This window comes from Anastrepha ludens, chromosome 4 (genome assembly GCF_028408465.1).
Source record: "Anastrepha ludens isolate Willacy chromosome 4, idAnaLude1.1, whole genome shotgun sequence".
Taxonomy (NCBI): domain Eukaryota; kingdom Metazoa; phylum Arthropoda; class Insecta; order Diptera; family Tephritidae; genus Anastrepha; species Anastrepha ludens.
The window spans coordinates 10,213,969-10,241,282 of NC_071500.1; the positions used below are offsets into that span (position 1 = coordinate 10,213,969).

Sequence of the window (27,314 nt, forward strand, 5' to 3'; positions counted from 1 at the left end):
TTCCAGGTCCTTATTAAAAATACCATTTTATTCGAAAAAATATACACCATTTGGATTCTCTTAATGTGTACATCGTAAGTGCTAAAGAGCTACAAATTTCAATTACAACATCTTTCAAAATATTTCACAAACGTTTTTTTTAATAATTTTAATGCGTTTACGCGTTATTTCTATGCTTTGAATGTTTAGTTAAAAATTACATTTGACGTGTCATCATTTTTGTGTTTATTGGTGCTTAGAGAGACTGTTGGATGTTTAATTTTGGTTTAAAACTATTTGTATTACTACACACAATATATTTAGAATTAATAAAAGAGGGTATAACTACTACTTTGTGGACGAAAAGCGCAACTCACACTTAATAAGTTACAATACATACAACACATTTCAAAATAATAAAAATTATACATATGCACGCATGTAGGTATATTTACGCCGTGCGCATGTAAATATTCGTACAATGTTTTAACTACATTTGGCACACAACCACAATTAAACAGTAGAAGTAAACAAGTAAGTGTCCTACAAGACAGCTGACTATCATATAAGCACTCATATTACATATAATCATCACTGTCCTCATTAAACTACACATTTTCGTTCTAGCCATGGGAAAGTTCCCCTCTACCTCTCATTTACCAATAGCAATTTCTTATAAGTGAGAAATATATCTACTATGCTCTAAAAGGCAAGACAACTAATCATTTTTATTCTTACAACGTAATAACTGTTGACAACTAAACTCCTCATTGTTGTCATCACAAGCTTCTCAGCACGAATAATCAAACTTCTTATTTTCGTTATCAAAAAGTAATCAGCACTGATGACAAAAACTCTTCATTTTCGTTATCATAAAATGTTTTATTTAGAAATATATAAAATCAATATTTTTTTGTATTCATTAGAAAACTCTTACATTTCAATTCGGTGTTTCGAACTCACGCATTTTCAATTGTTAGCCAAGCATTCGGCTATGGCGACCATACAACAAGCATAGCCAAATTTCACACTAGTACTTTTTTCAGAGCAGCCATATTATAAGCATACAAATGAGTTGCCTTGCCATTTAAAGTACAGTCGATATTTTTTGACGTGATAACGTCTTATAATTCGATTTAGCCGGCTGCACGCACGAAAAAATGTGTCGTTATCTTGCTCAATCGCCGTTACCTTGCTTGAACTGCAAGCGAAAGCGTGGAATGAACGACAAAGAGCACAATCGGCCCCCGCATTCGGCAACGTTCGACATCTGGCGCTCTCCTACTTGAGTGAGCATATATATGTATGTATATGTATGTATACGCGCGTATGTATATAAATTCACATATTTGTATTTGCATATGCCTTCTTCCTGTGCGCATGGTAATGAACCATTTCTCTGTTGAGAATAGGACGATGATAGGAAAAGTAGGAAATGAAAGGGGGGTTTCGTGTGTAATGTGTCTTGAATAAAATTAAAATTTTCTTTTGAAAAATGCAACCATTCCATCAGTATTTTCTTATGACGTTGTCACGTTAAACTATCGTCAGTAAACCGACTTTACAGACAACCTCTTTTTTTCACTTATATGAAATTGCTATTGGTAAAAGAGATAGAATTCACGCCGACAAGGGGAAAGGAATATCAAATGAAATATTTGATTTCCCCATTAAAAAATATTGTATAAATGTAAATGTGTAGCAGAATGGCAATTCTGATAATGCGCATGCATTAGAGACTAATAAAATACTTGTAAATGTGTTGGAATTTTTGTCGAAAGTGCTTAGCACTGTCTTGTAGGGTGTTATCAGAGACATACATATAATAAATATCCTTATCCTTGCTTCGCTATTCGAGTGCGTGGCTTTCTCATGCCCTTCTAATTGCATTTAATGTTCGCTGTATTCGTATTGCCAGTTGCAGCGAGTTGTGCGTAGATGCTGCCTTTAGCCAAACCCTTTTGTGCACCTTTGCAAAGCTCCGTATTACGTCCAACCGCCTTATACTTGCACTCATTCAACTTGCCGACATCTGGACCATGCACCAACTGCCTTTGATTGTTGCCCTGCGGCATGTCTGGATTAGCACCATTCCAAGTCACATAGTCAGCGCTGATTGTGTGAAAAAGAAGTGAACAATTTGAAAATTAAAAAAAAAGGCAAATTTAGTGCGTAACTCACAGCAATAAACTCTCATCCGCGCCTTTGGCCAAATCTGCGCAATGTCCGGTTGTGGCAATACGTCCTATAATCGACTTAAACTCCTGACGCTGCTTGAAATTGGCCCCATCATCGGCGGAAGCTTGTTGCAAAGCTCTATTTTTGTATGAAAATTAGAGAGTAAACAATAATTTTTTATATTATAAAGTAGTTGCCGATGAATAGAAAAAAAACTTAAAAGTTGATCTGCAATTCCCTTCCGAGTGAGTTTCGTGGAAATTTTCAGACAATTGAACTGAAATTCACGCGGAAGTGAATTACAAAATCTGCTCGATACGCGTGTGAATAAACACATACAGATGCAACACATATAGACAAATACGAGTCAATGATTAACGAGTAGATGAGTGGATTCAGGAAGAAAGAAAGAATGAAAGCATGCAAGTAAATTCTATAAGTCTATAAAAGTTATGCAACAAAGAAAGTTATAGAATATTTAATTTGGAATTACGAAAGTGATTTAAAAACTACAAATACTTTCTGAGCAAACTTCGTACTAATTAATAATCGCGTATGTATGTATGTATGTTTATACAAGTGTGGTTTAAAGAAACTGAAATGTATAAATATAATTAAAATTTCCATGCCTCTTTTTCAAATGTAAGCACTATTAAATTTGTAAAAGCTTCTTCAATCCGCATTCCAACTTGGAGCAACAAATTCTTTAAATCTACGAAAGCTTTTCAAAGCTACTAAATGGTGATGACGTGAACACCTCCACGAATGGCGAAATTGACCCGAGTAGTGCAGTTTCATTTGATGACAGTGTCGACGTTCTACCGCCTGACCATGACGAGGTCGGTCTTAAGACCTATTGCCCGGCTTGAGAACAACAAAGCTGCGGTTGTAGTTGGCCTGCCGGCAGAGCTGTTCAAGGCCGGAGGTGATGAGCTAACGAAAAGTATGCAAGTACTCGTACATAAAGCATTGGATGAAAGCTTGCCCAGCGGCTGGCATCTCCCTACGTGCTCAATTCAACCCACAAGAAAGATGAGGCCACAAACTGCGCCAATTACCATGCGAAAAGTCTTCTCAGTAACGCATATAAGGTCCTATCAAGTGTATGTTGGAAAAGGCTTAAGCCTCACGTCAACAAACTGATTGGACCTTATAAGTGTGGTTTCAGGCCTGGTAAATTTACCATCGACCAGATTTTCACATTACGCCAAATCCTGGAAAAGAGCCTTTTCATCGATTATAAAGCTGCCTGCGACAGCACGATTAGGGATCGTTTGAATGTCGCCATGTCTTAATTTGGCTGAATCCGGCTTTGAAGGACCACCATCGCAGTGAGAATTGGCAAAGAACTTTCTGCGCCATTTGAAACGAAGCGGGGTTATCTCTTATCATGCGACTTTTTCAATTTCATAATGGAAAAAATTATTCGCGCGTCGCCAATATCGACATCTCCGGCACTATTTTCTATAAAAGTCTTATGCTGCTCGCTTACGCTGATGATATCCACTTTGTTGGCTTTAAACGAGGGCGAGACAAAGTACCTTGTGTCAACAACCAAAAAGTTTGCGGGTATTGGACAGCACGTTGCGATTGAGTTCATTACGAGTTCAGCGTAGTCAAGGACATTGTCTATCTAGGATCCAGCATTGAAAAGCAGAGGTCTCTCTCAATGTACGAAAAAAAGCTCTATTAGTCACTCATCCTCCTGGTCTTACTGTATGGTGCTAAGTTCTGGACATTGACAAACATGGACGGTTATTAGGAGGTTTCGAGAGAAAATCTCTTCGTAAGATCTATGATTCGATTTGCTTGAATGATGCATGTCAAATAAGATGGAACCACGAGCTGTACGCCGACATCGACGTAGTGAAACGCATCAAAATTCAGCGGCTGCGCTGACTAGGTCACGTTGAGCGAATGGCCAATAACGCTTCAGCAAAGAAGGTGCTCTTTTCGAAATGCGCTGGTGCAACTCGCAAAAAAAAGAGGTTCTCAACTACGTTGGAAAGACCAAGTCCATGACGACCTGACCGCTCTTGGTGTTTCTGACTGACATCAACGCACGCAATGCAGAGGCGATGGGTGCAACATTCGAAGATACTCAACTACAACAATTATTGGATGAAGACTCATGTCGAACCCCGACAGATCAACTGTCGGTAAACGTTTGCATGCGCTGGGAATGATTCAGAAAGTAGGTAACTGGGTTCCACTGGGATATCGGGAGACGTTTGGTGACGTGTGAGATGCTTCTTGAACGGCAGAAAAGAAAAGGTTTTCTGCATTGCATCGTCACTGGCGATGAAAAATGAATCTATTATAAAAACCCTAAGCGTCGAAAGTGTTGGAGCCTACCATGTGAACCAGGCCCATAGACAGCGAAAAAAAAATGCATGCTTTAAAGGTTAGGTTGTGCATCTGGTGGGGTCAGAAGGGTGCCATCTATTATGAACTCCTTAAACCATTTGATACCATCACTGGCGATTGTTACCGACTGCAGTTAATGCGTTTGAAACGAGCTCTGAAAAAAAGCGGCCAAAAGGCAGAATGGGACGGTAGACATGGCAAACTGATTTTGCTGTATGACAACGCCAGGCCATAGGTTGCTAAATCGGTACAGAAATATTTAGAGGGACTGAATGGGGAAATCTTGCCCAAGCCGCCGTATTCCCCTGACATTACAGCTTCGGATTACCATCTGTTCCGATCAAGGCAGTCAGCCCTTATTGGAGAGCGGTTCACTTCTTACGAGAGCATCGCAAACTGGCTCAATGAATGGATCAAGTCAAAAGAAGTCGAATTTTTCGTATGCTGTCTGAAAGATGGAGGAAAGTTGTAGCTTCCAATGGCACATACTTCACATAATATCATTTTTTAGTTAATTGTTAAAATAATTCGTAACTTTGGCTGAGAAAGGGCGGAAACTTATTCCTATGCCCTATATAATAATATATATTAAAGAATCTGGAAATATCCATAACTGAATGGATATCGTTATAAATACTTACATACATACAAACATACAGATGTCGATTGAGCATAAAAAGTACTTTAATTTTGTGTGTTTTTCAATTGTAGGAAAGGTGTAGGAAAGAAGTAGATGTACCAAATTTTTAAAAACACTTTTCAAGCTCAAATACTGCACCTACCTAATTGTAACTCAAAAATAAGTAATGAATTGAAATTAAACAAATATTTTTACCTCATACGAATATTTCAATAAATCCTTATAATTCAATCTACAGTAAGACACTAATATATATATATATATATATATATATATATATGATAATAAAAAAATTAAGCAACTTAAAACTCAATCAAGATTTCACACAAACGACTATGCACTAAAAATGCAAAATTCAATATTTCTGTACATAACCAAAGGACAGACATGTAAAAGTCATACCATATCAAAATCGGGATTACACACAAACAAAAAAATTAATATTAAAAAGTTAGGTGCAAAAAAAATTATTTAAAAAAATGCAATCTTCTCTGCAAGCACTTCACACTTAAGCTCAGCGTACTTTAGTGAGTCGTGTTTTTCGCGTAAGCGCGTCAATTTCAAGTTTTCCAAAATAGAAGCTGAAGTTTTCGAGGTGAAGGCGGAGGCTGTGGCTGTGGTTGAGGTTGAGGTTGCGGTGCAACATGGTTTGCCATGCAGATATCCTTGGATGTCAGTGGCATACCGATTGCTACGTGACAGAATACTCTTTGTGGTTATTGCTTGATATTTTCCAGAGCTTGGCGTCAACGATGATGGCACAGATGACGATGCTGATGAGAAATCGTGTGATATGTGAAGCTCTTTGAGTGCTTTGGACGGTGACATGGAAGGAGCCGATTTGGAAGCTGTGTCTGCATCAACAGTATCGCTTGCCGGGGCCTGTTCTTGCGCGCTGCGTTCATTGCAAATGGGTGAATTGGAAAGTATAACCTGAGTGGAGGCCGCAGTGGGCGTGGTGAGATTTATGGAAGGAAACGCAATTTTTTTGCGCATGTTTCGGGCTGAATTGATTTTTGTAGAGGATTTCAAGGTACTGGATGTAAGTGAAGTTTGCGGTACTGATGTTGATGGTGGTGATGATGACGATGACGATGGCGATGACGTTGTTGATGATGAAGTTAATGGTGATGTTGTTGATGATATGGCTGTTTGTGGGATATCTTTTGCGCAAGCACTATGACGATTTTTGATGTCCTCGTTGTAGTTGTTTAATGGTGTTTTGAGGACAACAGTGATGATGCTGCTTATGAAGTTTAGAATTTTTGAGATAGGAAGAACAATTGCGGGGTTATTAGCGCAAATAAGGTAGATATTAATTGAAGTAACACAAAAAAAATATAACAAAAAAAAAAAAAAAACAATACTTGGAAGCGAAAAAGTGAAGACGCAGGTCAAATAAAATAAGATATAATTTTTAAAACTAAAAATATTGGAAAGTGAATAAATTTTTTGCCGTTTGATGCTAATTAATGTAAGCCTAGAAATCTTTTTAATTTCCAGTAACAGCGATTAGTCACGCAACAAAGAGTTGGAAGATCACTCTTTGGTACTCACATTGTGCGAGCGTAACGAAAGATTAATTATTTTTTGTTCTTATTGACTTGTCAACGCTTAATTGTACTTATTTACATTATATTTATTACTAAATTAAAAAAGTGAAATAAAAAAAATTGTTTTTTTTTATAAAAAAAAATTTATTTTTTTTCGTAAACCGACAAAGAAATATATTTTTTTTTGTTTTGCTATTGCTGTTGGCTCGTCCACGCTGAATTGAACTTAATTATATTATATTTATACTAAGTTAAGAAAGAAAAATATAAAAAAAATTTTTTTTCAAAAAAATCAAAAAAAATATTTTTTTTTCGCTAAACCGACAAACAAATAATTTTTTTTTGTTTTATTATTGCGGTTGACGTGTCAACTCCTAATTGCACTTATTTTTATTATATTTATACTAAGTTAAGAAAAAAAATCAAGAAAAATTTTTTTCAAAAAAATTAAAAATATTTTTTTTTTTCGCTAAACCGATAAACAAATAATTTTTTTTTGTTTTATTATTGCGGTTGATTTGTCAACTCTTAATTGCACTTATTTTTATTATATTTATACTAAACTAAGAAAAAAAATCAAAAGAATATTTTTTTCTTTTTTTTCAGAAGAATATTTTTTTTTTTGTTAAAACGATAGACAACGAATTTTTTTTGGTTTTGTTATTGCTGTTGGCTGGTCAACGTATTATATTTATACTAAATTAAGAGAAATAATATTAATTTTTTTTTTTCAAAAGATCAAAAAAAATATTTTTTTTCGCTACACCGACAAATAAATAATTTTTTTTTGTTTTGCTATTGCTGTTGACTCGTCCACGCTTAATTGCACTTATTTATATTATATTTATACTAAATTTAAAACAAATCAAAAAAATCAAATCAAAAAAAAAATTTTTTTGTTTTTGAATCAAAAAAACTATTTTTTTTCGCTAAACCGACAAACAAATAATTTTTTTTGTTTTATTATTGCGGTTGACTTGTCAACTCTTAGTTGTACTTATTTTTATTATATTTATACTAAATTAAGAAAAATAAAATCAAAGAAAAAATTTTTTTTTTCAAAAAAATCAAAAAAATAATTTTTTTTCGCTAAACCGACAAACAAATAATTTTTTTGTTTTGCTATTGCTGTTGACTTGTCCACGCTTAATTATACTTATTTATATTATATTTATACTAAATAAAGAAAAGTAAAAAAAAAATAAAAAAATTTTTTCATTAAAATCAAAAAAAATATTTTTTTTTTTCGCTAAACCGATAAACAAAAAATTTTTTTGTTTTGTTATACTAAATTAAGAAAAAAAAAATCAAAAGAATATTTTTTTTTTTTTTCAGAAGAATAATTCTGTTTTTTGTTAAAACGATGGACAACGATTTTTTTTTGTTTTGTTATTGCTGTAGACCAACGTATTATATTTATACTAAATTAAGAAAAAACATCAAAAGAATAATTTTTTTTTGCTAACCCGATAGGGAAATAATTTTAGTTTTGGTTTTGCTATTGCCGTTGACTTGTCCAGGCTTAATTGTACTTATTTATATTATATTTTTATTATATTTTTTGTAAATTAAAAAAAGAGTTTTTTTTCCTAAAAAGCATTTTTTTCAAACTTTTTTAAAACTTTTTCACTTTCCAAAATCTATAATGTACGTAAATCTTGGCATAAGAAAATATTACCTATACTTTTTATTTGCGAATTTCAATAGCTAAAAATTAAGAAATAAGCACTAATCTGGCGCATATTCAAAATTTGTACATTTTTAATAAACAGTTTTCAATCGGATTTTTTTTTTTTGTATAAATTTTCACATTATTACAAGAAATCCAATTTTAAATTTCATCAAGAAAAGAAAACAGACACATCAGGAAATTGATTGTGAAAGATGAGAGGAGGCAATGGGTGAAACACTTTTGCGCACTCCGAATATATTAACAAATTAAGAAAAAATAAAGGCTTTAAACCAAATGTTGCCTTCACATTAACACTCACCAATGCACACAATGCAAATCAAACTCACCCATCCTCAGCTACGCCGTCATCAACCAATGCACGCATCTCACTCGTGCCTAAAACCAGCTCAGGTTCTCCTGCTGCGTCAGCAGTAGTAAACGCAGCGGCCTCAGCAGAATGTTTCTTGGCCTGCAACTCATCCTCTTCCTGCACAATATGGAGAATTTGCACGGCACGATCTTCAGCATAGTTGACCGACTCTAATGCCATGAGGATTATGCGTTCAGCGATCTGTGGATATTTCTCCTTCAGCTGGGCGTGTACTGCAATCAAATGTTATTGTTTTTAATTAAATAATTTCGAGTTTGTGTGTAAACAGCTTAAATACTCACTAGTTGCCTTTTCCTCGGTCGTGTACTCCTTCGGGCGTAACGGTATGATTGTCTCATTGCCGGGTTTCTTAGCCGCATCGAAGCGATGTGTGGTTTTTGGTGGTATAAAATCACGTTTGGTATAACCCATAGAAATAAGTTTCTCAGATGCGGTTTGTACATTGTTATCGGAGCTGGCTAGTATGTCTAGCAGTACCATTTCATCGGCTTTGGGGAAAATGGTTTTCATGTATCTGTGGAATGGGAGGGAGTAAACTATTTTGATATGGGCTGAGTTAGCAGAAATGTATGCAAAAATTTGAAGGATTTTTTTTTGTAACATCTAGGAAGTTTCGATAAACAATACTACTAATCAATTGAAGAAAAAAAGAAAGTATTAATTGAAAAAATTACTGTGCTAAAACTAAAATAATATTTTATGAAGTTAGGGCGCCAAAGACATGTTATGCTAAAATTATTAATTAAATACTAAATTTAATTGCTTATGTATAAATGTGCTCTAAATGAAACAGAAAATAATATGAACTAAAATTGTTTAGGGTAAAAATCATATCGTCAAAATATAACCTTTTCGCTACATATCAAGCTAAGTTGGCCTAATTTTTATTTGGGCATTTTTTTATTTTAAATCAAAAGAATCGTTAATTAATCATATATTTTATCGAATATATAAAAAGTGTATGAACCCCCTTTGGGGAAAAAGAAACCTATTATTTTATCGGTAGATGGCTGTAGTGATCGATATCTCGTAAAGTATCAATCAAACAAATTAAAGTTTATGCTCGTTGTCAGGGTGACATTTCACACTAAAAAAATTATTTTCTTTCTTTTTTTTTGTTTGTTCCATTCAGTTGCGAGTTACAGGGTGTTAACAATGCACGTCAACAAAGAGAAAATTCGGTACATTTTAATAATATCAAATTAATAATAATTAAATAATATCAAATTGCTTAAATTTCTACCAAATTTACGGAATCGTGCATTTTATCCTATGCAAATTCAAGGAATATATTCAAAGCGCTGGCGATACGGGTAAATAAAAAAAGAATATAAAATAAAAAAATATAGGGGTTTATTTTTTTTGGTCATAGTGGTCTTTCAAGACGTCTAGATGTCGGTAGTGAATAATTCCTAGAGGGTAACTTTTTTAATGTCATCTTTCATTAATTGTCAAGTAGACAGATGTAGAACGTTAAAACACGTTAAAATTATTGAAACTTATTAAAAAATTGTGGATCTTTAAGGGGTTATATACAGCTAGAATTTTTAAACAATCGAATTTTTTATTTTATTTTCTTAATCTACATATATTTAAGAATACACACAGAAAATTTAAGATGGTTCCTGGTGAATATTTTCGAAGTTACACGCAAATTGGAAAAGGCATTTCAGAGCGCTTGAAAATACAGGGTGGGCCAAATAAGACCTACTAATGTTAAGCACAAATAACTTTTTTAGTTTTTGACATATTTATTTTTCTCTTTTTGTAGGTTATAATTGAATTGTTGGAAATTTATTATGGATCCCTACAGTACAACGCAATGCGTTAAAATTATCGAGTTTTTCTATTCTTACACAATTAGCCACACAAATTGATTTTTTAAATTGTTTTAAAATTAAATGTTTTGATGTCGGATGAAGCGCATTTCCGTTTAAATGGTTATGTCAACAAACAAAACTGTAGATTGTGGGGCTCTGAAAATCCAAGGACAACACACCAACATCAGTTGCACCCATCTAAATGTACTGTTTGGTGCGGTGTGTTATGGCCACTAGAGTTATCGGTCCATATTTCTTCGAAAATGAGGACGAAACGCCGGAATCGATTTCAGGAGCTTCTTACAGAACATTGAGAACATACGGAGCAGTATCCTAATTGGTGGTTTCAATAAGATGGGGCAACTGCGCATACTGCTAGGCAAACTATGGACCTGCTGCGTGAAATTCTTGGCGAACGTCTGATTTCCAAAATTCAGATTTCCCTTGGCCACCTCGTTCGCCAGATTTGACTGCGCCCGAATTCATTTTATGGCGATATTTAAAAGACAAAGTGCATCTTAATAAACCAGAGACTATTAGACAGCTGAAGCAAAATATTCGAAACGAGATACTGAGCCTTCAGGCAGCAACACTATGTGCTGTAATGGAAAACGCGTTAAAAAGAGCCAATCTTTGATCGAGAAAAATGGTGGACATTTGTCTGATGTAATATTTTATACACAATTTCCATAAAATATATTCAATGTATAAAAACTATTAACCAAAATAAATGATTATTGCAAAAGTTATTTGTGTTTAACATTAGTAGGTCTTATTTGGCCCACCCTGTACAAGGTCGGAGCTTTAAACGCGTTTTTCTCAAAATGGTGTTTTCAAAGTCGGTGACCAACATTACTCGAAAACGGCTAAACCGATTAGTCTCAAATTTTAACAAGAGCTTCTTCAATATATATTTTTAGTATTCGAAGATTTTTTCGCACCGATCCAATTTTTTTATAAACAATTTATTAAAACATAATTTTTATTATTAAACAATTTTGGTCAAAAATCCTTTTTGTTTTTGAGAAACCGCCATTTTGTCAACAAAATATATTTTGCTTATTCCTTCGATTAATTGCTAGATTTAACATTACTTTAACGAAATCTATTTGGTTTTTTTCATTTCAGAGGAACCAGTTTAGAGATTTAGTGGTCACCGCAAAACTTCTCTTTTGAGAGGAACTCCCGGAGATCAGCTGTAGCTCCTTTGCAAATAAATATTTTTACTAAAACTAAGTCTCAAAAATACAGTTAAAAGATAAAATAATATGTGTACAAGCTTTTAGATCAATAAATTTAAAAGTTTTCTCAGAAAAAATTCTGGAAAATTCGGCCTTCTAACTGTATATAACCCCTTAAAAGCAACATATCGCAAAATTCGTGATTTTTTGGGTGAAGATAATCCTTCGAATGAGTCAGCATAGAAAAAGGACTGGCAGACCAATAACTGGACGTTCTGTTGAGAATATTCCTGCCTGTAGCGCGAAGTGTAGCTGAACAACGCTCAACATCGATATCTCGACGTTCTCAGCAGCAATCGGGCATTCATGAATCGGTTGTTCGACTGTTTGGCGGATTTAATCGGCAGATGTACTCATAGTGGGCATTTAAATGATGTGATTTTTTACATAAAATTGTTCAAAGACGTGTTTTGAATAAAAATAGTGAAACCTGAAAGAATCTAAATTTTTACATATTTTATTTCAAAATAACATCTAGGCGCGTATTTTGAAAGACCTTTAAGGTAAGCATTGGCCGCTATTACTACAGGTATTGAACAAAATAAAAACCAATGAATAAGCACAACAAAAAAACGTTAAGCACAAAACCCAAAAACACATTCAAAAGCAAAACCTTGTGTTATACATATGTATGTATGTATAAGTATATAGCACATATGTACAAGCATAGTATATAAATAAATTCATTGCCGGACCTCAATTTCATTTTCGGTGACGAATGCGGTTTTGGTGAACTACGCCACTGTTCGAATCGCGGTGAACCCTGATGGAACGGCATAGCCGCTGCAGCAGCTGCAGCCATATAACCTCCCCCTCCACCGCCACCAACGCCACCATGTACGCTCGTGACACTACCAAAACGTCCGCCCGGAGTGGGAGTACCTGTGCGCGTGGTGCAACTAGCAGCAGTGACACTACCATTTACACCGCCAAAATGTGCAACATTTCGTGAAGACATGCCCTTATCCAGGCGGCGCGCTGGTGGTGTCATATGAAAAGCTGAATTGCTATGGTATAGATGGCGTTGGGCCGGCGGTGTTACATAGGGGCCAGGCATGGTGACCGGATGCTTCTCCACTTGCAAAGCGCTTATGACGACTGCCTCGCGATTGTAATACCTGTGCGTCACATGGTCGAGTGTAGTATATGAAAGTGTGTAAGTGTATTTGTAAGTGTTACAACAACACAAATGGAGGTTAGTTGGCGGTGTTAGATTTTTAATGAATAAATATGTAAGGATGAATGTATGTGTGTATGTGTGTATTGTGTGTTTGAGTAGTTAAATGTTAAAAGTATTTGTTGGTTTGGTTAATAACACATTTGATTTGCAAACGGGACGGTAAGCGTGTAAAAGCGAAAGATTTCTTGTGATTAGTACAATGGAAGACATTTTCAAAAGTTTTGAGTGCACTTTCAAGTCGAATCGGGGCACTTACTTTTTAAGTAACAGCCGTATATGATCCTCGCTAGCGGTGGGAAACATGTTTTGTATTTTATTTACAACCGCATCCGTGTCAATGGGATTTGTAAAGGAAGTCTCCTGTATGGTTGAACGACGTGACATATTACTTAAGCGCGGCGTCTGCGTCAATAATGAGCGCGGCAATGGCAGCGGTGATATCTCCTGTAATGTGAAAAAAATGTCCATAAATACGCGCAAGAGTAGTAAACGATAAGTGGCACTCACCAAATTTCCACGCGAAGACAGCAAAGGACTGGAGGACATATTATGCAAACTTGTGTTGGTGCCAGGGCCGGCCTGAAAAGCACGCATTGCTGGCAAATTGTTGCTTGGATACACATGATAGGGTGAGCCATGCACTGGCTGTACAAACAAATGCGCGCATACACAGGGTGAACAGGAGGCGGCGAAAAGGCGAAATGCAAAATCAAGCAAATGAATAGGAGAGAAGCAAACTCGTTATAAAAGTGCCCACTCATAAGGATATGCACTCGTATGTATATGCACTTGCACACATATTTGCATACGCATGCACATAACATCACATAATTTACCTGCATTGCTATGGATTCGGTGGAGCAGCGCTCATTCTGCAACTGTTTGTAACGCGCACGCGGATCCTCCAACTGCATTGCCTTGGTAAAATAATTTACGTAGTAACTGCGGAGATAGAAAATTAACAACAATTAAGTACAAATAAAAATGCCTCTACTTCTTGTGCATAACAACAACTATTATGGGCAATTAAATCACTGTGTGTGTATGTATTATATTATACGGCTGCATGCATTCGGCAATGGAAGTGGCCTAGAACTGGCCTACAACTGGCCTAGAACTGGCATATTCCTCTCCTTGATATCGACTCTACGCACATCAAAAGTTGAAGGCTTTCTATACTCATCCGCACGTACATACATTCATATAGCGGAAGAGATTCACGTAAAAGGACAAGGACATTGCGTTGCCTTGGAAAATTGTTTTGTGTGCTTGTATGTGTTTATGAAAGCAAAGTTGCGGACGCATCTGTATTTGTGTACAAACGTACAAACTTTGAAAACTACGTATATACATGCCTGTGTGTGTGTGTAAGCTCAACAGGCAGAGTTGCCAAACGTAAGTTACAAAAACAATTTGGTGTTAAAAAAACTTTTCAAAGGAAAATGGAGTGGTTTATTTTAAGTTCGGCGCTCGAATTTCGTTCTTTATTTTCTTTCTTTATTCCAGTCAAAGATAGCTACGTAAAATAAAAATAACCTATTTATGGTGTGCATCTTCTTGTTGTTCCACAAATGAAGGGACCTACAATTTTAAGCCGACCCCGAGCGGTAAATGGTTTTATGAGCAGCTTTTTCATGGCAGAAATACACTCGGTCGTTTGCTATTGCCTACCGATGGTCGACTGCTATAAGAAACAACTTTTTCTATTATTTGCTGTTTCATGCGCGGACATTCGAACCTACGCACTCCCGAATGGTATTCATGCACCAACCCATTCGATTAAGGCGGTCAGTAACAACTTTATTGACTAAATTTACAGGTTACGTTCTGGATACTGGAGCAGGTGAAACTTCGACCTATCCAGAATTGACCCCCCATACCAAACATATGTCCAGCATGTGAAGACACCCCGCACGACACTAACCACCTTTTCACATGCCCCATCAAACCCACTCATCTGTCCTCTCCTTCTGGACCCAACCTGTGGAAACAGCAAGTTTCCTGGGCCTACTTTTAGATGAGCTAGACGAAGACGACCGGTAAGCTACACTACACTGACAGGGTTAAGTATACTGAAGTATACATGAAGTCATCCAAAGTGCATTTGTGCGTGACTACCATTCGGCATACAGCAAAAACTTAAGAAATAAAATTAAATAGTTTATTAGACAAAAAAAAGTAAGACTCAATAAGTGACGGGAACAGTTGCCTTGGCATTGCAAAATCAAGATAAAGACTTCTAGAAAGCCGATTAAACTCTGCAAGACCTCTTGTAAGAGGCGCGAAATTTAGGTAATTAGATCTGAGAACTTCAACACAGAATAGATTACAAGAGCGAAGTACTCTATTGGGAACATTGAAAGTTATTTGGCAGAATAGACCTGAGCAGTCAATGGTGCGCTGACCAAGTCGCCGGTTCTCAAGTGAATAAATGTGAAACTATGGATTTTGTATACGATTTTGGATACGGATTTTGCATATTCAGTAAAAATTGTTAAAGCACTTCACAGTTGCAAGTTACTTTATTTCATAGGAGGAAAGTTAAGCTATGATTTTTTTTCCATTTTAAGAAAAATTGAGCAGAATGAAGTTGAGGAATATACAGTTTGTCAAGAAAATATTTTGACATGCTAAAGCATTATTTTATTTATTATGCAAGTTACCATAGCTTTTTACTGAATTTGAATTCAAAATTATTTCATTAACTAACATACAAGGTGAAGTCCAAAATAAACAAGACTGGCGTCATAAAAACATTTTTGATGGCGCCATCTTTTTAATGAGTTAGTGCGTTGGAAGTTACATCCCTCGCTGACTTGCTTGGGGGCATTCGGTTCAGCGAAAGCGATGTTATTGCGTCTAAAGTGTCAGTATGTTTGTGTCATCGGTACAAAAATGAGTTTCGAACAAAGAGCAAAAAGCTCCCAGCTAATCAAATTTTGTTTTAAAATCGGTAAAACCGAAAATTACCGAAACATTTGAATAGATGAAAAAAGTGTATGGCGATGATCTATCTCGTGCCAGAGTTCATGAGTGATTTACACGTTTCAAGACGGTTGTGAGGACATAAATGACAATGAACATACGGGCCGCCCAAAATCAGTAATCACCGAAAGCTCCATTGAAATCGTTCGTAAATTTATTAAAAATGAACGGAAATCATCGTTGAAACTCATGGAATCGGAGTTGAATATCTCCAAAACATCGATTTATCGCATTTTAACTGATCATTTGGGCTTACTCAACAGGTCTGTGCACGTTTCATTCCGCATAAGTTAACTGAGCACCAAAAATTGCTCAGAATTCAACATTCGAAAGACCTCATTAAAGAGGCGAAAAAAGACGGAAGCTTTCTTTACAACACTGTAACTGGTGATGAAACGTGGTGTTTCCAACATGAACCTGAAACTAAGCGTCAAAGTGCCTAATGGAAGTACCCAGATGAGCCACCACCCAAAAAAATAGCGTTGGGAGAAGTCAAAAATCAAATCGATGCTCATTTGTTTTTACGATTCCAAGGAAATTTTCCACAAGGGGTTCGTGCCAACGGACCAAACCGTCAATGCAATTTTCTATCTTGGCGTTTTGAAGCGTTTGTTGCATCGCTTTCGTCGAATTCGCCCTGAATACCGCAAAGGAGGAAGCTCGTGCTTATTGCATTGATCCACTCTTGTAACTGATTTTTTGACTAGAAATCGCATTTTAACCATCAATCACTCACCCTATTCTCCTCATATGGCTCCCTGTTACTTCTACCTATTCGGAAAATTGCATTTGGCTATGAAAGGAAAACGTTTTGCGTCCGTAGAGGCCATCCAAAAGGCTTGTACCGACATCCTGAAGGTGATTCCGGATTCCGATCAATGACCTGAAACACTTTTTCGAAAAGCTTTTAGATCGCGCAAAACAGTGTATCGAGGCCAGAGGGGACTATTTTGAATAAATACAATCGAAGTTATCAGAACGAAGCTCCCGTTTCTATTTTAGCTCAGCCTTGTTCATTTTGGTCTTCACCATGTATTTCTGCCTGGAAGATTGTTGTGTGGATATCCATTGGAATTAATTTTTTGAATTTAGGCTCATTGATTCCTGCCCTTGTTTTACCATCATTTAATTTCTTTCCATCCGTGTGCCATATCTGGGATACGAGTTTGAAGGTGATAGAAATATTTTTCCAGGCCGTACGTTCATTAATGAGACTTGGAAGTTCCTGAAGAGAATGGATGTGGGAGATAATGCATCCATCCCAAAAAAAATAGGAGTATGTCGGAAGTCTTCTAAGAGCTTTAGATGTTCTTTCATATCTTCACTTTTTAGGTCGGAGTTGCTTTTTTGCTTTCAGGAGCTCAACATGCTTTTTTTCAATTAAGATGGGAAGCGATGGTATGCAAAAGTGCCACACCTAATGCGTCAGTTGGGTATGTTTTCATTGCTCCTGTTATACCAACGCAGATGAGGCGGTACAATTTGTTGAGATCATTTCTACGGCCACCGTAGCCGAATGGATTGGTGCGTGACTTCTTCTTCTTCTTAATTGGCGCGATAACCGCTTACGCGATTTTGGCCGAGATTAACAAAGCGCGCCAGTCGTTTCTCTCTCGTGCTAACCGGCGCCAATTGGACACACCAAGTGAAGCCAAGTACTTCTCCACCTGATCTTTCCAACGCAGAGGAGGCCTTCCTCTTCCTCTGCTACCACCAGCTGGTACCGCATCGAATACTTTCAAAGCCGGAGCGTTTGTATCCATTCGGACGACATGACCCAGCCAACGAAGCCGCTGGATCTTTATTCGCTGCGCTATGTCTATGTCGTCGTAAAGCTCATACAGCTCATCGTTCCATCGTCTACGATATTCGCCATTGCCAACGTGCAAAGGTCCAAAAATCTTACGCAGAATCTTTCTCTCGAACACTCCAAGCGTCGCTTCATCGGATGTTGTCATCGTCCATGCTTCTGCGCCATACGTTAGGACGGGCATGATGAGAGTCTTGTAGAGTGTTAGTTTTGTTCCTCGAGAGAGGACTTTACTGCGTGACTAGCATTCGAAATTCACAGAGAGAACGTAGGTTCGAATCTCGGCGAAAGACCAAAATGCAGAAAAAGTTTTTTCTAATAGCGATCGCCCCTCGGCAGACAATAGTAAACATCCGGGTGTATTTCTACCATAAAAAAACTCCTCATAAAAATGTCTGCCGTTCGGAGTCGGCTTGAAACTGTAGGTCCCTCCATTTGTGGAATAACATCAAGACGCACACCACAAATAGGAGGAGGAGCTCGGTCAAAGACCCAAAAACGGTGTACGCGCCAATTATATAACTTTTACTCTCACAAGTTCAGCAAGCGTCAGTAATGAAATCTAACTGAAATTGAGTGCGAAGAAGAAAGGCCATAAACTAAAGAAAACCAAACTCAATAAGTTCTTCATTGAACTCGTTTTATTGCATGACAGAGAAAATTTGGTTTCATATTGGCGTCTAATGCCAGAAAGTGTAAGAAATCATGCGTTTCTTGGTTTACTAAGAATAACTAAATAAATTTAGGGTTTAATAGATGTGCATGCATTAAGTATGTATGTATGCATGTATATATGTATGTATGCATGTATATATGTATGTATGTATGTATATATGTATGTATGTATGTATGTATGTATATATAATTGTAGTGCATAATAAATCGTTTGGCAAGCTTTGTAGCATCTCTGCCCAAAAACCACATTCGCGCCACATAGATTTAAATGCCTTTCACTACATGCGCACTTAGCATTTACACATACATACATACTATATATTCATACTAATATAAATAAATACAGACAAACATATGTATGTACTTATGCCGGCGAAAAGTCAAAGCCCTTGAGTTAAACAGCAATTTAGCCCGTTCGGTGTAATTTTTTGCACGACAGAAGTTAAAGACCTTTGTGGCACATTTTTCTTGCGGCGAATGCATTTGAATTCATTAACATTTTTTATTATTTAAATTGTGACACGCGATAAAGTACCACTTATCTATGAAGTGTAGTCAGTTGTAGGTTTACAGGAAAAATTTCAAGGATTGCGACTGAGCAGCGATGACAGGGAGTAAGTCACTTGACATTTTTCCGTTGTCGATTGAAGCTAAAGTCATGTGAATATACAAATGAGCACATATGTGAATGCGTATGTGTGCACGTGTGATACATGCGAAAGTATATTTCATCTCATTAAATAAATTTTAAAACATACATTCGCACATACAGTGTTCCCTAAAGCTCAACGAATGAGTCTATTTTTCTTTTTTTTCTGGCTTCTAATTTCGGAAGCTTTTTGTGCAATTTGATATAATTTTTACAATTTGTACTCGGACTTTTTCCTAAGAAAAAAATAAGGATGCGGAATTCAAAATTAATTATTATTATATATATATATATATATATATATATATATATATATAATGGTTAAACGTTAATCGCCTGCAAGTATGCAACAAGTTTCGCTTTTTCCCATCCATTTCACTCGCCTAGCACATAACTCTCACAAGGCTTATGAGCAAGACTATTCTCAAGAATCCTTAGAGCCGCAAAGCTTAATAAATTTGTTAAATGTTAGTTAACCTCAACACATTGCGCTACCAGACCCGCAAAAGGCATCAGCGCCGAACTCCCAAGAGCAAGACTCTTTAAGGAGTAGTCGACGAAGAGTAGGCGATGAAAGGTTCAAAGATACGATGCACTAGACAGAGCTATTCGGACAGCAACGTGACGCCTCCTTATGTCCCCGCTACAACACCTATATAATGAGGCACAGATGCTCCCTGTGAAGGAGCACAACAAACTGTTCAGCAAACAATTTCTGCTAGGGTCCTACCGCAGGTTTTCCCTTGCAGACACTTGTTTGAACCAGAGCCGCCTCCCAGGCACGTCAGGAGACACCGCCTCAGTTACGCCGACGAGATCCAGGACAAAACTAATAGGCATTTACTGGACTAAACAGTGTTTAGACAGATAATAAACGACATTAATCGGGAGACCATCACCACCTTCTTAAGCTCCCAACCACCGAATGCCGTAATCGGAGTCCAACCAGCACCTACAGCAGATGAAGAACTCCAGCTTCCCCGTGAGACTCGCGTAACACTGGCACAATTACGTTTTGGATACTGGAGCAAGTTAAACTCCCACCTATCCAGAATTGACCCCGACATGCTAAACATATGTCTGACACGTGAAAGAAACCCGCACGACACTAATCACCTTTTCACATGCCCTTTAAAACCTACTCATCTAACACCCCTCTTCTTCTGGACCCAACCTGTGGAAACAGCAAGTTTCCTGGGCCTACTTTTAGATGAGCTAGACGAAGACGACCGGTAAGCTACGCTACACTGACAGGGTTAAGTATACTGCTACAACAACAACAACTAAATGTTACAAAAATTTGGTAAATTCCTCGAAAAGATATCAAACTTAAAAAAATAACCTCTTAAAAAGAGTACACTACTCACCCACTTCCCGCTTTCTGTTCCGTACCACGACCACCAATTCTTCCTAAGCTGGGTTTTTATATATATTTATAGGTAGGTAGGCGGGGTGGTTGTCATAGAGACACACTTAGACCTTTCGCAGGTCCATTGTGATACCACTGGAGCTTATCCTTACTCTACGTGGTACTCCGGTAGCTTTAATAAACGAGCAGAACTTCGTTAGTTTTAGATGGGCTATGTCCGCTACATCGGTTAGAAATGCTGTATCAAGAGCGCGCAGCCTTCTCATAGCTAGGCTTTCACACTCACATACCTAAAAGGTGTCTGACTGTTTCCTCTTCTTCTGTATTAAGACAGCTTCTACAGAAATCGAAGTACGGGAGTCCTAACCTTCTAGTGTGGCTGCCTATTAAATAATGACCAGTTAATACACCTATCATTTTTCTTATAGGTAGATTCTCTGTTAAATCTTAGCAATATCTTCGGTCGACCGCTGTTCCAGTTCGGCCATGTCTGTCTGCTGAGTTCACATGTTGTGAGGTTTTGCCAGCTTTTATGTATTTATAAGTATAAGTATACCTATTTAGTAATTCCATCAAGTCGTCCAAAGTGCATTTGTGCGGGACTGCCATTCGGAGGATCCAAGTTCGAAGACTATTGTGAGCCCGAACCATCAATTATTAATATTTTTTTAACAGTGATTGTTATCTGAAAACTTGGCATTTCTCCGAAATTTTTAATGTTGTTCAACTTTGAAGATTTTTTCTCCTAAAACATAAAAATATATGCGCTGAATTTGAAAAACTCGGGCGATTAGACTTTGGAGTTATTTGGTCACAATCCATTGAAGCGCCCAGGAAAGAGTCCCAAATCACGGTTACTAATTTTTAAACCATCCTGATGTTTTGCGTAATCTAGCTAACCCAATGCGACGGTACCTAGATTGTCGAGATCTTCAAAGAAGTGGTATTTTAAAGATCCTACTCGCTTTGACCGAAATCGCTATAAGAAACAAAGAACTCGGAGTATTTAAAAACTGGTTTTGGAAGAAAGTTACTTAGGGTAAATAAAATGTAATACTAATGGGGAAGTTCTAAGTAGTAAAGTCCTCTCTCGACGAATAAAATTAACACTCTACAAGGCTCTCATCATGCCCGTTCTAAAGTATGGCGCAGAAGCTTAGACGATGACAATATTCGATGAGACGTCCACGGAGGGTTTGAGAGAAAGATGCTGCGGAATAGTATTGGACCTTTGCATGTTGGTGACGGCGAGTATCGTAGGCGATGGAACAATGAGCTGTATGAGCTTTACGACTACATAAACATATCGCGAATAAAGTTCCAACGGCTTCGTTGGCTCAATGTATACAAAAGCTCCGGCTCGTAAAGTTTTCGATGCGGTACCAGTTGGTGGTAGCAGGGAAAGAGGAAGAGCTCCTCTGTGTTAAAAAGATCAGGTGGAGAAGGACTTGGCTTCCCTTGGTATGTGCAACTGGCGCCGGTTAGGACTAGAAACGAATGACTGGTGCGCTTTGTTAAACTTGGACAAAACCGCGTAAGCGGTTATCGCGCCAATCAAGGCGATGAATTTGGAAGATCGCTTGACAAATATAGATACACTCAAGCAAACCAAGAACACAGGACCTGATTAGCAGGTCAAGAAAAAAAAACATCAACTTCTTCCGACTCACAAACATGGCAACTGGTATTTGGCCTTTCGATGATGATAATCTGAATGAGATTTCCGCAAGTAAAGTAAAGTAAATTCTACTGTGGACTCTGAGTAAGGCATTCAGACTCTTTCTACTGATCAACCAATACGTTTAAAATTTATTACATCACCGTCATATCTGGGGAACACTGTACTTGTATATGTATACGAATGCGTGCACGTTAATGAGAGATGTTTCCAGAAAATAGAATTACACTACCAGGCAAACATTGCATGGCCATTGTGTGTAGGCTCGTTGAAATGTACCTGCAGGGCAGCGCTTCCACAAATTATAATTATTATTTGCTATCGCCCGACTGGAGGTGCAAAGTTCCGATACAAATAAACTCTATTGGGTTCGATTTGCAGCTTTTGACTTTACCTGCGGCTAAGTGAGCGAGCCATCAGATGTCGTAAATTCGTCATAGAGGCTTCGTCTCCAAGTTCCTTTCGGCCGTCCCCTTCGACGAGATCCCTACGGATTCTAGTCTAGGGACGTTCTGCTGATGTCAGTCGCAGGTTTACAGATTGTATGGCCTATCCATTTTCACTTTTGTTCGCGTATTTCAATCGGACTTTGGCCGTCATGCAAACAAATACAATAACAATTATTTCTTACAGCCTATAGCTACTACCAAGTAGGTAAGTGAAATGGTTGAAGTGCCAGTCTGGCACTCTTCAAGTAGCACTAAAGCACCGTTTTGAAACCATTAGGAGACCTCCAACAGGCAGATATCTCCAGCCAGGCAGAGCTGTTGATGTAATGCAGAAGATTGATGAGATTTAGGTTGGTGCACTGCACCAGGCTGTCGAAGAAAGCAGCACCCAGTGAATTTAATTGTCTAGCTGACAAACCCAGACATTTACAGAGAAAGTGCTCAACAGTCTCCTCCCCACAGCTTCTGCAATGAGGATTAAATGGTAACCCTAGCTTTTTCGCGTGAGTGCCGATCATTCAGTAACCGGTAAACAGAGTTACGAGTTTGGGAATTGAATGGCGAGGAGTCTAAAGGACATTCTGAGTCCTCCGTATATTGTACTGGGATCAAAGCGTTTCCGAAATAGCACAGGAAGAAATGGACCTCCATCTTTTCTGCGCTTTCCTGAGAAATAATTTGTGCAGTTCCCTTTTAACAACTGTCAGGGGGATGCCGATGCCCGGGTAGGAAGTCTCTGAGGCGAATTCAGTCCCCTTCCTGGGAAGCTCATCAGCAATTTCATTTCCCTCTATGTTCCTATGTCCTGGAACAAGGATGAGAGACATGCTACCTGCACACCTAAGAGATTTGAGCTCCTCCTTACAGGAGGTTACTAGTTTCATTCTGCACGGGCTTGACTATCGGAGAAAATGTTAATATCTCCCTCGGTCCCGCGTTTCCTAAGCGCAATGACTTCTGCTTAAAAAACACTAGCAGTATTCGGCAGTTTAAAGGATGTAGATATATTGGCTGATTTAGAGAACCCTCTGCTTCGACTCCCGATTTCATCATCTTGGTACCGTATGTGAAGACAGAGATGCAAGCTTCGGTGCAGATTTTCCCCTGGATCCAATCCTGCCTATTTGGTAACATTGCCCTAGCTCGACCCTTTAACTCTAATTTGCGGATAAAAAGTTCAGTTCGAAGTTCGGAGAACTATCAGAGAACTTCTTAAAATTACTCTGGTTAAGAGTTAACTGCAGTTAAATATCGATGGCAATAGAATGGTGATATAATACGATGAGTTTAATAGTAGTTTGGTATTATAGAAAAGGGCTCAGAACAGCGACTAATCCGTCAAATTTAGTATTAGTTCCGAACTGTTGCAGTGGACACTTTCTAAGGCATATATATACGAGGGGTGCCTTTTATATGTCGGGATTGGCAACCCTGGTGTTGCAATCTGGCAACTGACAGCTGTATCGCAAAGTTTGACATTTTCTGGCTTTTACGTACTCAGAACGTTTTGAAATATCAGCACTATTTGTGTTGTTTACAGTAACTTAAAAGATTCATCTCGGTCCAAAAATGGAATTAAATCGTGAACATTTTCGTGCGATTATTTTTTACAACTTTCGACATGGATTAACTCAGCAACATTGCTGGATGGACTTAATTCATTTTTTGGCGATGAAGCTCCATCAAGGACCAGTGTTTATCGATGGTATGGTTAATTCAATCGTGGTCGTAGTTCACTCCAAGACGAATTTCGTGAAGGTCGTCCAAAATCAGTTGTTGTTCCGAGACAATCTTAGGCATTTGTGGGACCAACATACATTCAATATTGCATAAACATTTGACTGTCAAAAAATTTGTTCGCGTTGGATCCCACACAATTTGTCAATCGCTAAAAAAAAGGCTCGTGTCGATTGGTCGAAGGAAATGCTCAAAAAATACGATCGCGGGGCTTCGAAACACGTCTATGATGATGAATGACAATTGGTTCAAACGCATGCAAAAGTGTATAGATCTTCATGGAGAATATTTTGAAAAACAATAAAGTGATTTTCGATGATTAAAATTTGTTTTTGTTCTCTAATCCCGACATATAAAAGGCACCCCTCGTATTATATATATACATATATAATTGGCGCGTACACCTTTTTTGGGTGTTTGGCCGAGCTCCTCCTCCTATTTGTGGTGTGCGTCTTGATGTTGTTCCACAAATGGAGGGACCTACAGTTTCAAGCCGATTCCGAACGGCAGATATTTTTATGAGGAGCTTTTTCACGGCAGAAATACACTCGGAGGTTTGCCATTGCCTGCCAAGGGGCGACCGCTATTAGAAAAAACGTTTCCTGCATTTTGGTCTTTCACCGAGATTCGAACCAACGTTCTCTGTCGCAAATCCGAGAGACATAGATACATAAATTTTTCTGGGTCTTATATGCAAAAGAAAACGAACAAGTGAACGCGAAAAGTCATGGTGCTCTAAATTCACTGCATTCGCGCATTGCGGCTATTCCTGCAGGGTGTCTATTGGATTATTGGTAGCACCATCAGTAGCATTCATAAAGATATGCAGAGATATGCACCTACATACCTACATACCTGCTTAATTAGTAAGCTTGACTTTTGCATTTTTCTACAATTCTACACATTTTTCAAAGGATTTGCATAATCTTGAAATGTTTTATTTGCATAACTGCGGTTTTCGCTTTTAAATAGCAGTGCACATAGCCAACTGCATGTTTTGTGTGTACTATATAAATTTTCATTACATATTTACATACATCTCGTCTTCACATACATATAAAAGGCGATGCCTGCATAAGTGTGAGCTCAAGTGCCGACCCATTTTTTACGGCTAGAAATTCCCTCAATTGCACGTTTTCTATTTACATTTTCTTAGCGCTGTGCTTACTTGTAGCACGCACCCAAAAGTATGCTAACAAATATTTTAATTGCACTAGTTTCAATTACACCGCCATATTTCTGTGGCAGCCATTTTGAAAGTCTCCACACAGAAACCCCACTTACGCGTGCAGCGGAATTCTTGGCGTAACTGTCGCCGACAAGCTGACAAGCCGTCTAGTCTGCTAGTGTAATTTCGTTTAAATGCATATACAGATATTTCGCACGCCCAATTTGAAATATACCTACTTTCGTCGTAAAACTACGCACATCAACGCATACATACCTACTTTTAGTTAACGATATTACGCAGAACAATATTACTTACCAGTTTCCTGTTGCTTGATCATATTTACAATCCCAACCGGGTGGCAATTTCTGATATTGTCCTCTAGCATCTGCCATTTTTGTGCGGATACTTTTCAGAATTTGTAAAATATTTTTCCTTATATTCACTTCCTATTTACACTTGTCTGGCCCGTTATGTGTGTTTGCTTGCTTTAAAATACATTTCTTGCAAATTAAAGTCTGCTTTGTCTGCCCAACGAATTCCAAGTCAGCCCGTATTTTAGCCTGTGTATACCAAGCGGAGCCAAAAGTGGTTTTATGCGCGTTTTTGGGGTTGCAAAAGCGCTCACATGCAAACACACACACAAACACTGATTTTACATTGAGCTGTATTTGCGATGCGTTTCTCACTTTTCCACTACTTCTCACTTCGAGTTGCGGTCACGTACTGACTTCTACACTAGCTGTTGTGTTTGCTGATGCTTTGAAAACGCAGTGTCCAGTGCTTGTTGGATACGCACAGCTAATGGCAATGGTTTCGTGGAGCGAGTGTTCTTCGAAATTCGAACTTTTTAATCTTCGAATGCTTGTGGGATGCGCGATATGCGCGCTGCAAAATACCAGTGGATGGATGAGAAGGTTGGGAGTGGATGAATGGATTTGAGCTGGGGGGTGGCATGCTTGTTGAATTCATTGTTCGCCGTTGCGCTACGAGTGTAAATACGAATGTGCATATAAAAACAAACTGCGAATAATTTCCTATACAACTTCATAGTTTCTTGGCTCCACGCCTTGCAGCGGTGTGTAAACACATGATTTTCTTTTCTTTTGTTTTGATTCCTTCTTCACTTATTCAGAGGTGACTGGCACCGGCCGCTTGCCAGTTCGCAAGTTCAACGCATACAAAGCGCGTTTCGGTGCACACCAAAAGCACACTCGCATTGTTTGTGTAGTTTGTACGTTGCCGGTATTTGATGGACAAAAAAATAAACATTTAAATAATTGAGTTACATCCATGGTTTGGAGAGTCAGAAAATGAATGAACACTCCCAATATAAGGCATTGAGGTTTTATTGAATTTTGCGGCTGTCCAAATAAATAGACAGGCACACATGCACTCAAACATATCTGCATTAAATATGCACATGGCGATACGCTTAACTAATGATTGTCATACGTGATGAGCTTAAATGACGATTTCGTTGAAATAATGTTTATTTACATATATACGAGGGTGGTTCAATAAGTACCCGTATTAGAAATGAAGAGACCATTTTCTCAAACATTTTTTTTTATTTTTCAACATAGTCCCCTTTTAAAAAGATATGCTTCTCCCAACGCTCCGGCCTTTTTTCAAGCCCTCCAAAAACTTGGATTTGTCGAACTCTCCAAAATACGCCTGTGTCTCGGCAAGGACTTTCTCGTTTGAACTAAATTTTTTTCCTGCGAGCCATTTTTTCATGTTAGGGAACAAGTCTCGGCAAAGTCTCAAGGA

At 37.8% G+C, this 27,314-nt stretch overlaps 1 protein-coding gene across 2 annotated transcripts; it reads right to left on the reverse strand.

Moving 5' to 3' along the window:
• LOC128860410 (uncharacterized) lies at positions 1–26,281 on the reverse strand. Of its 2 annotated transcripts, XM_054097935.1 has the most exons (9): positions 25,860–26,281; positions 13,858–13,963; positions 13,529–13,666; positions 13,278–13,465; positions 12,537–12,959; positions 9,062–9,294; positions 8,737–8,992; positions 2,161–2,295; positions 1–2,091 (listed from the first exon to the last, which is right to left on the reverse strand). In XM_054097935.1, exons 1-9 carry the CDS (start codon positions 25,934–25,936, stop codon positions 1,860–1,862), a joined length of 1,788 nt encoding a protein of 595 aa, XP_053953910.1. In that variant the 5' UTR covers positions 25,937–26,281; the 3' UTR covers positions 1–1,859. The 2 variants fall into 2 exon arrangements, with proteins under 2 accessions (XP_053953910.1, XP_053953911.1); XM_054097936.1 differs by lacking the exon at positions 12,537–12,959 and having other exon boundaries at positions 25,860–26,280.
• Between the last annotated feature and the right edge of the window lie 1,033 nt (positions 26,282–27,314).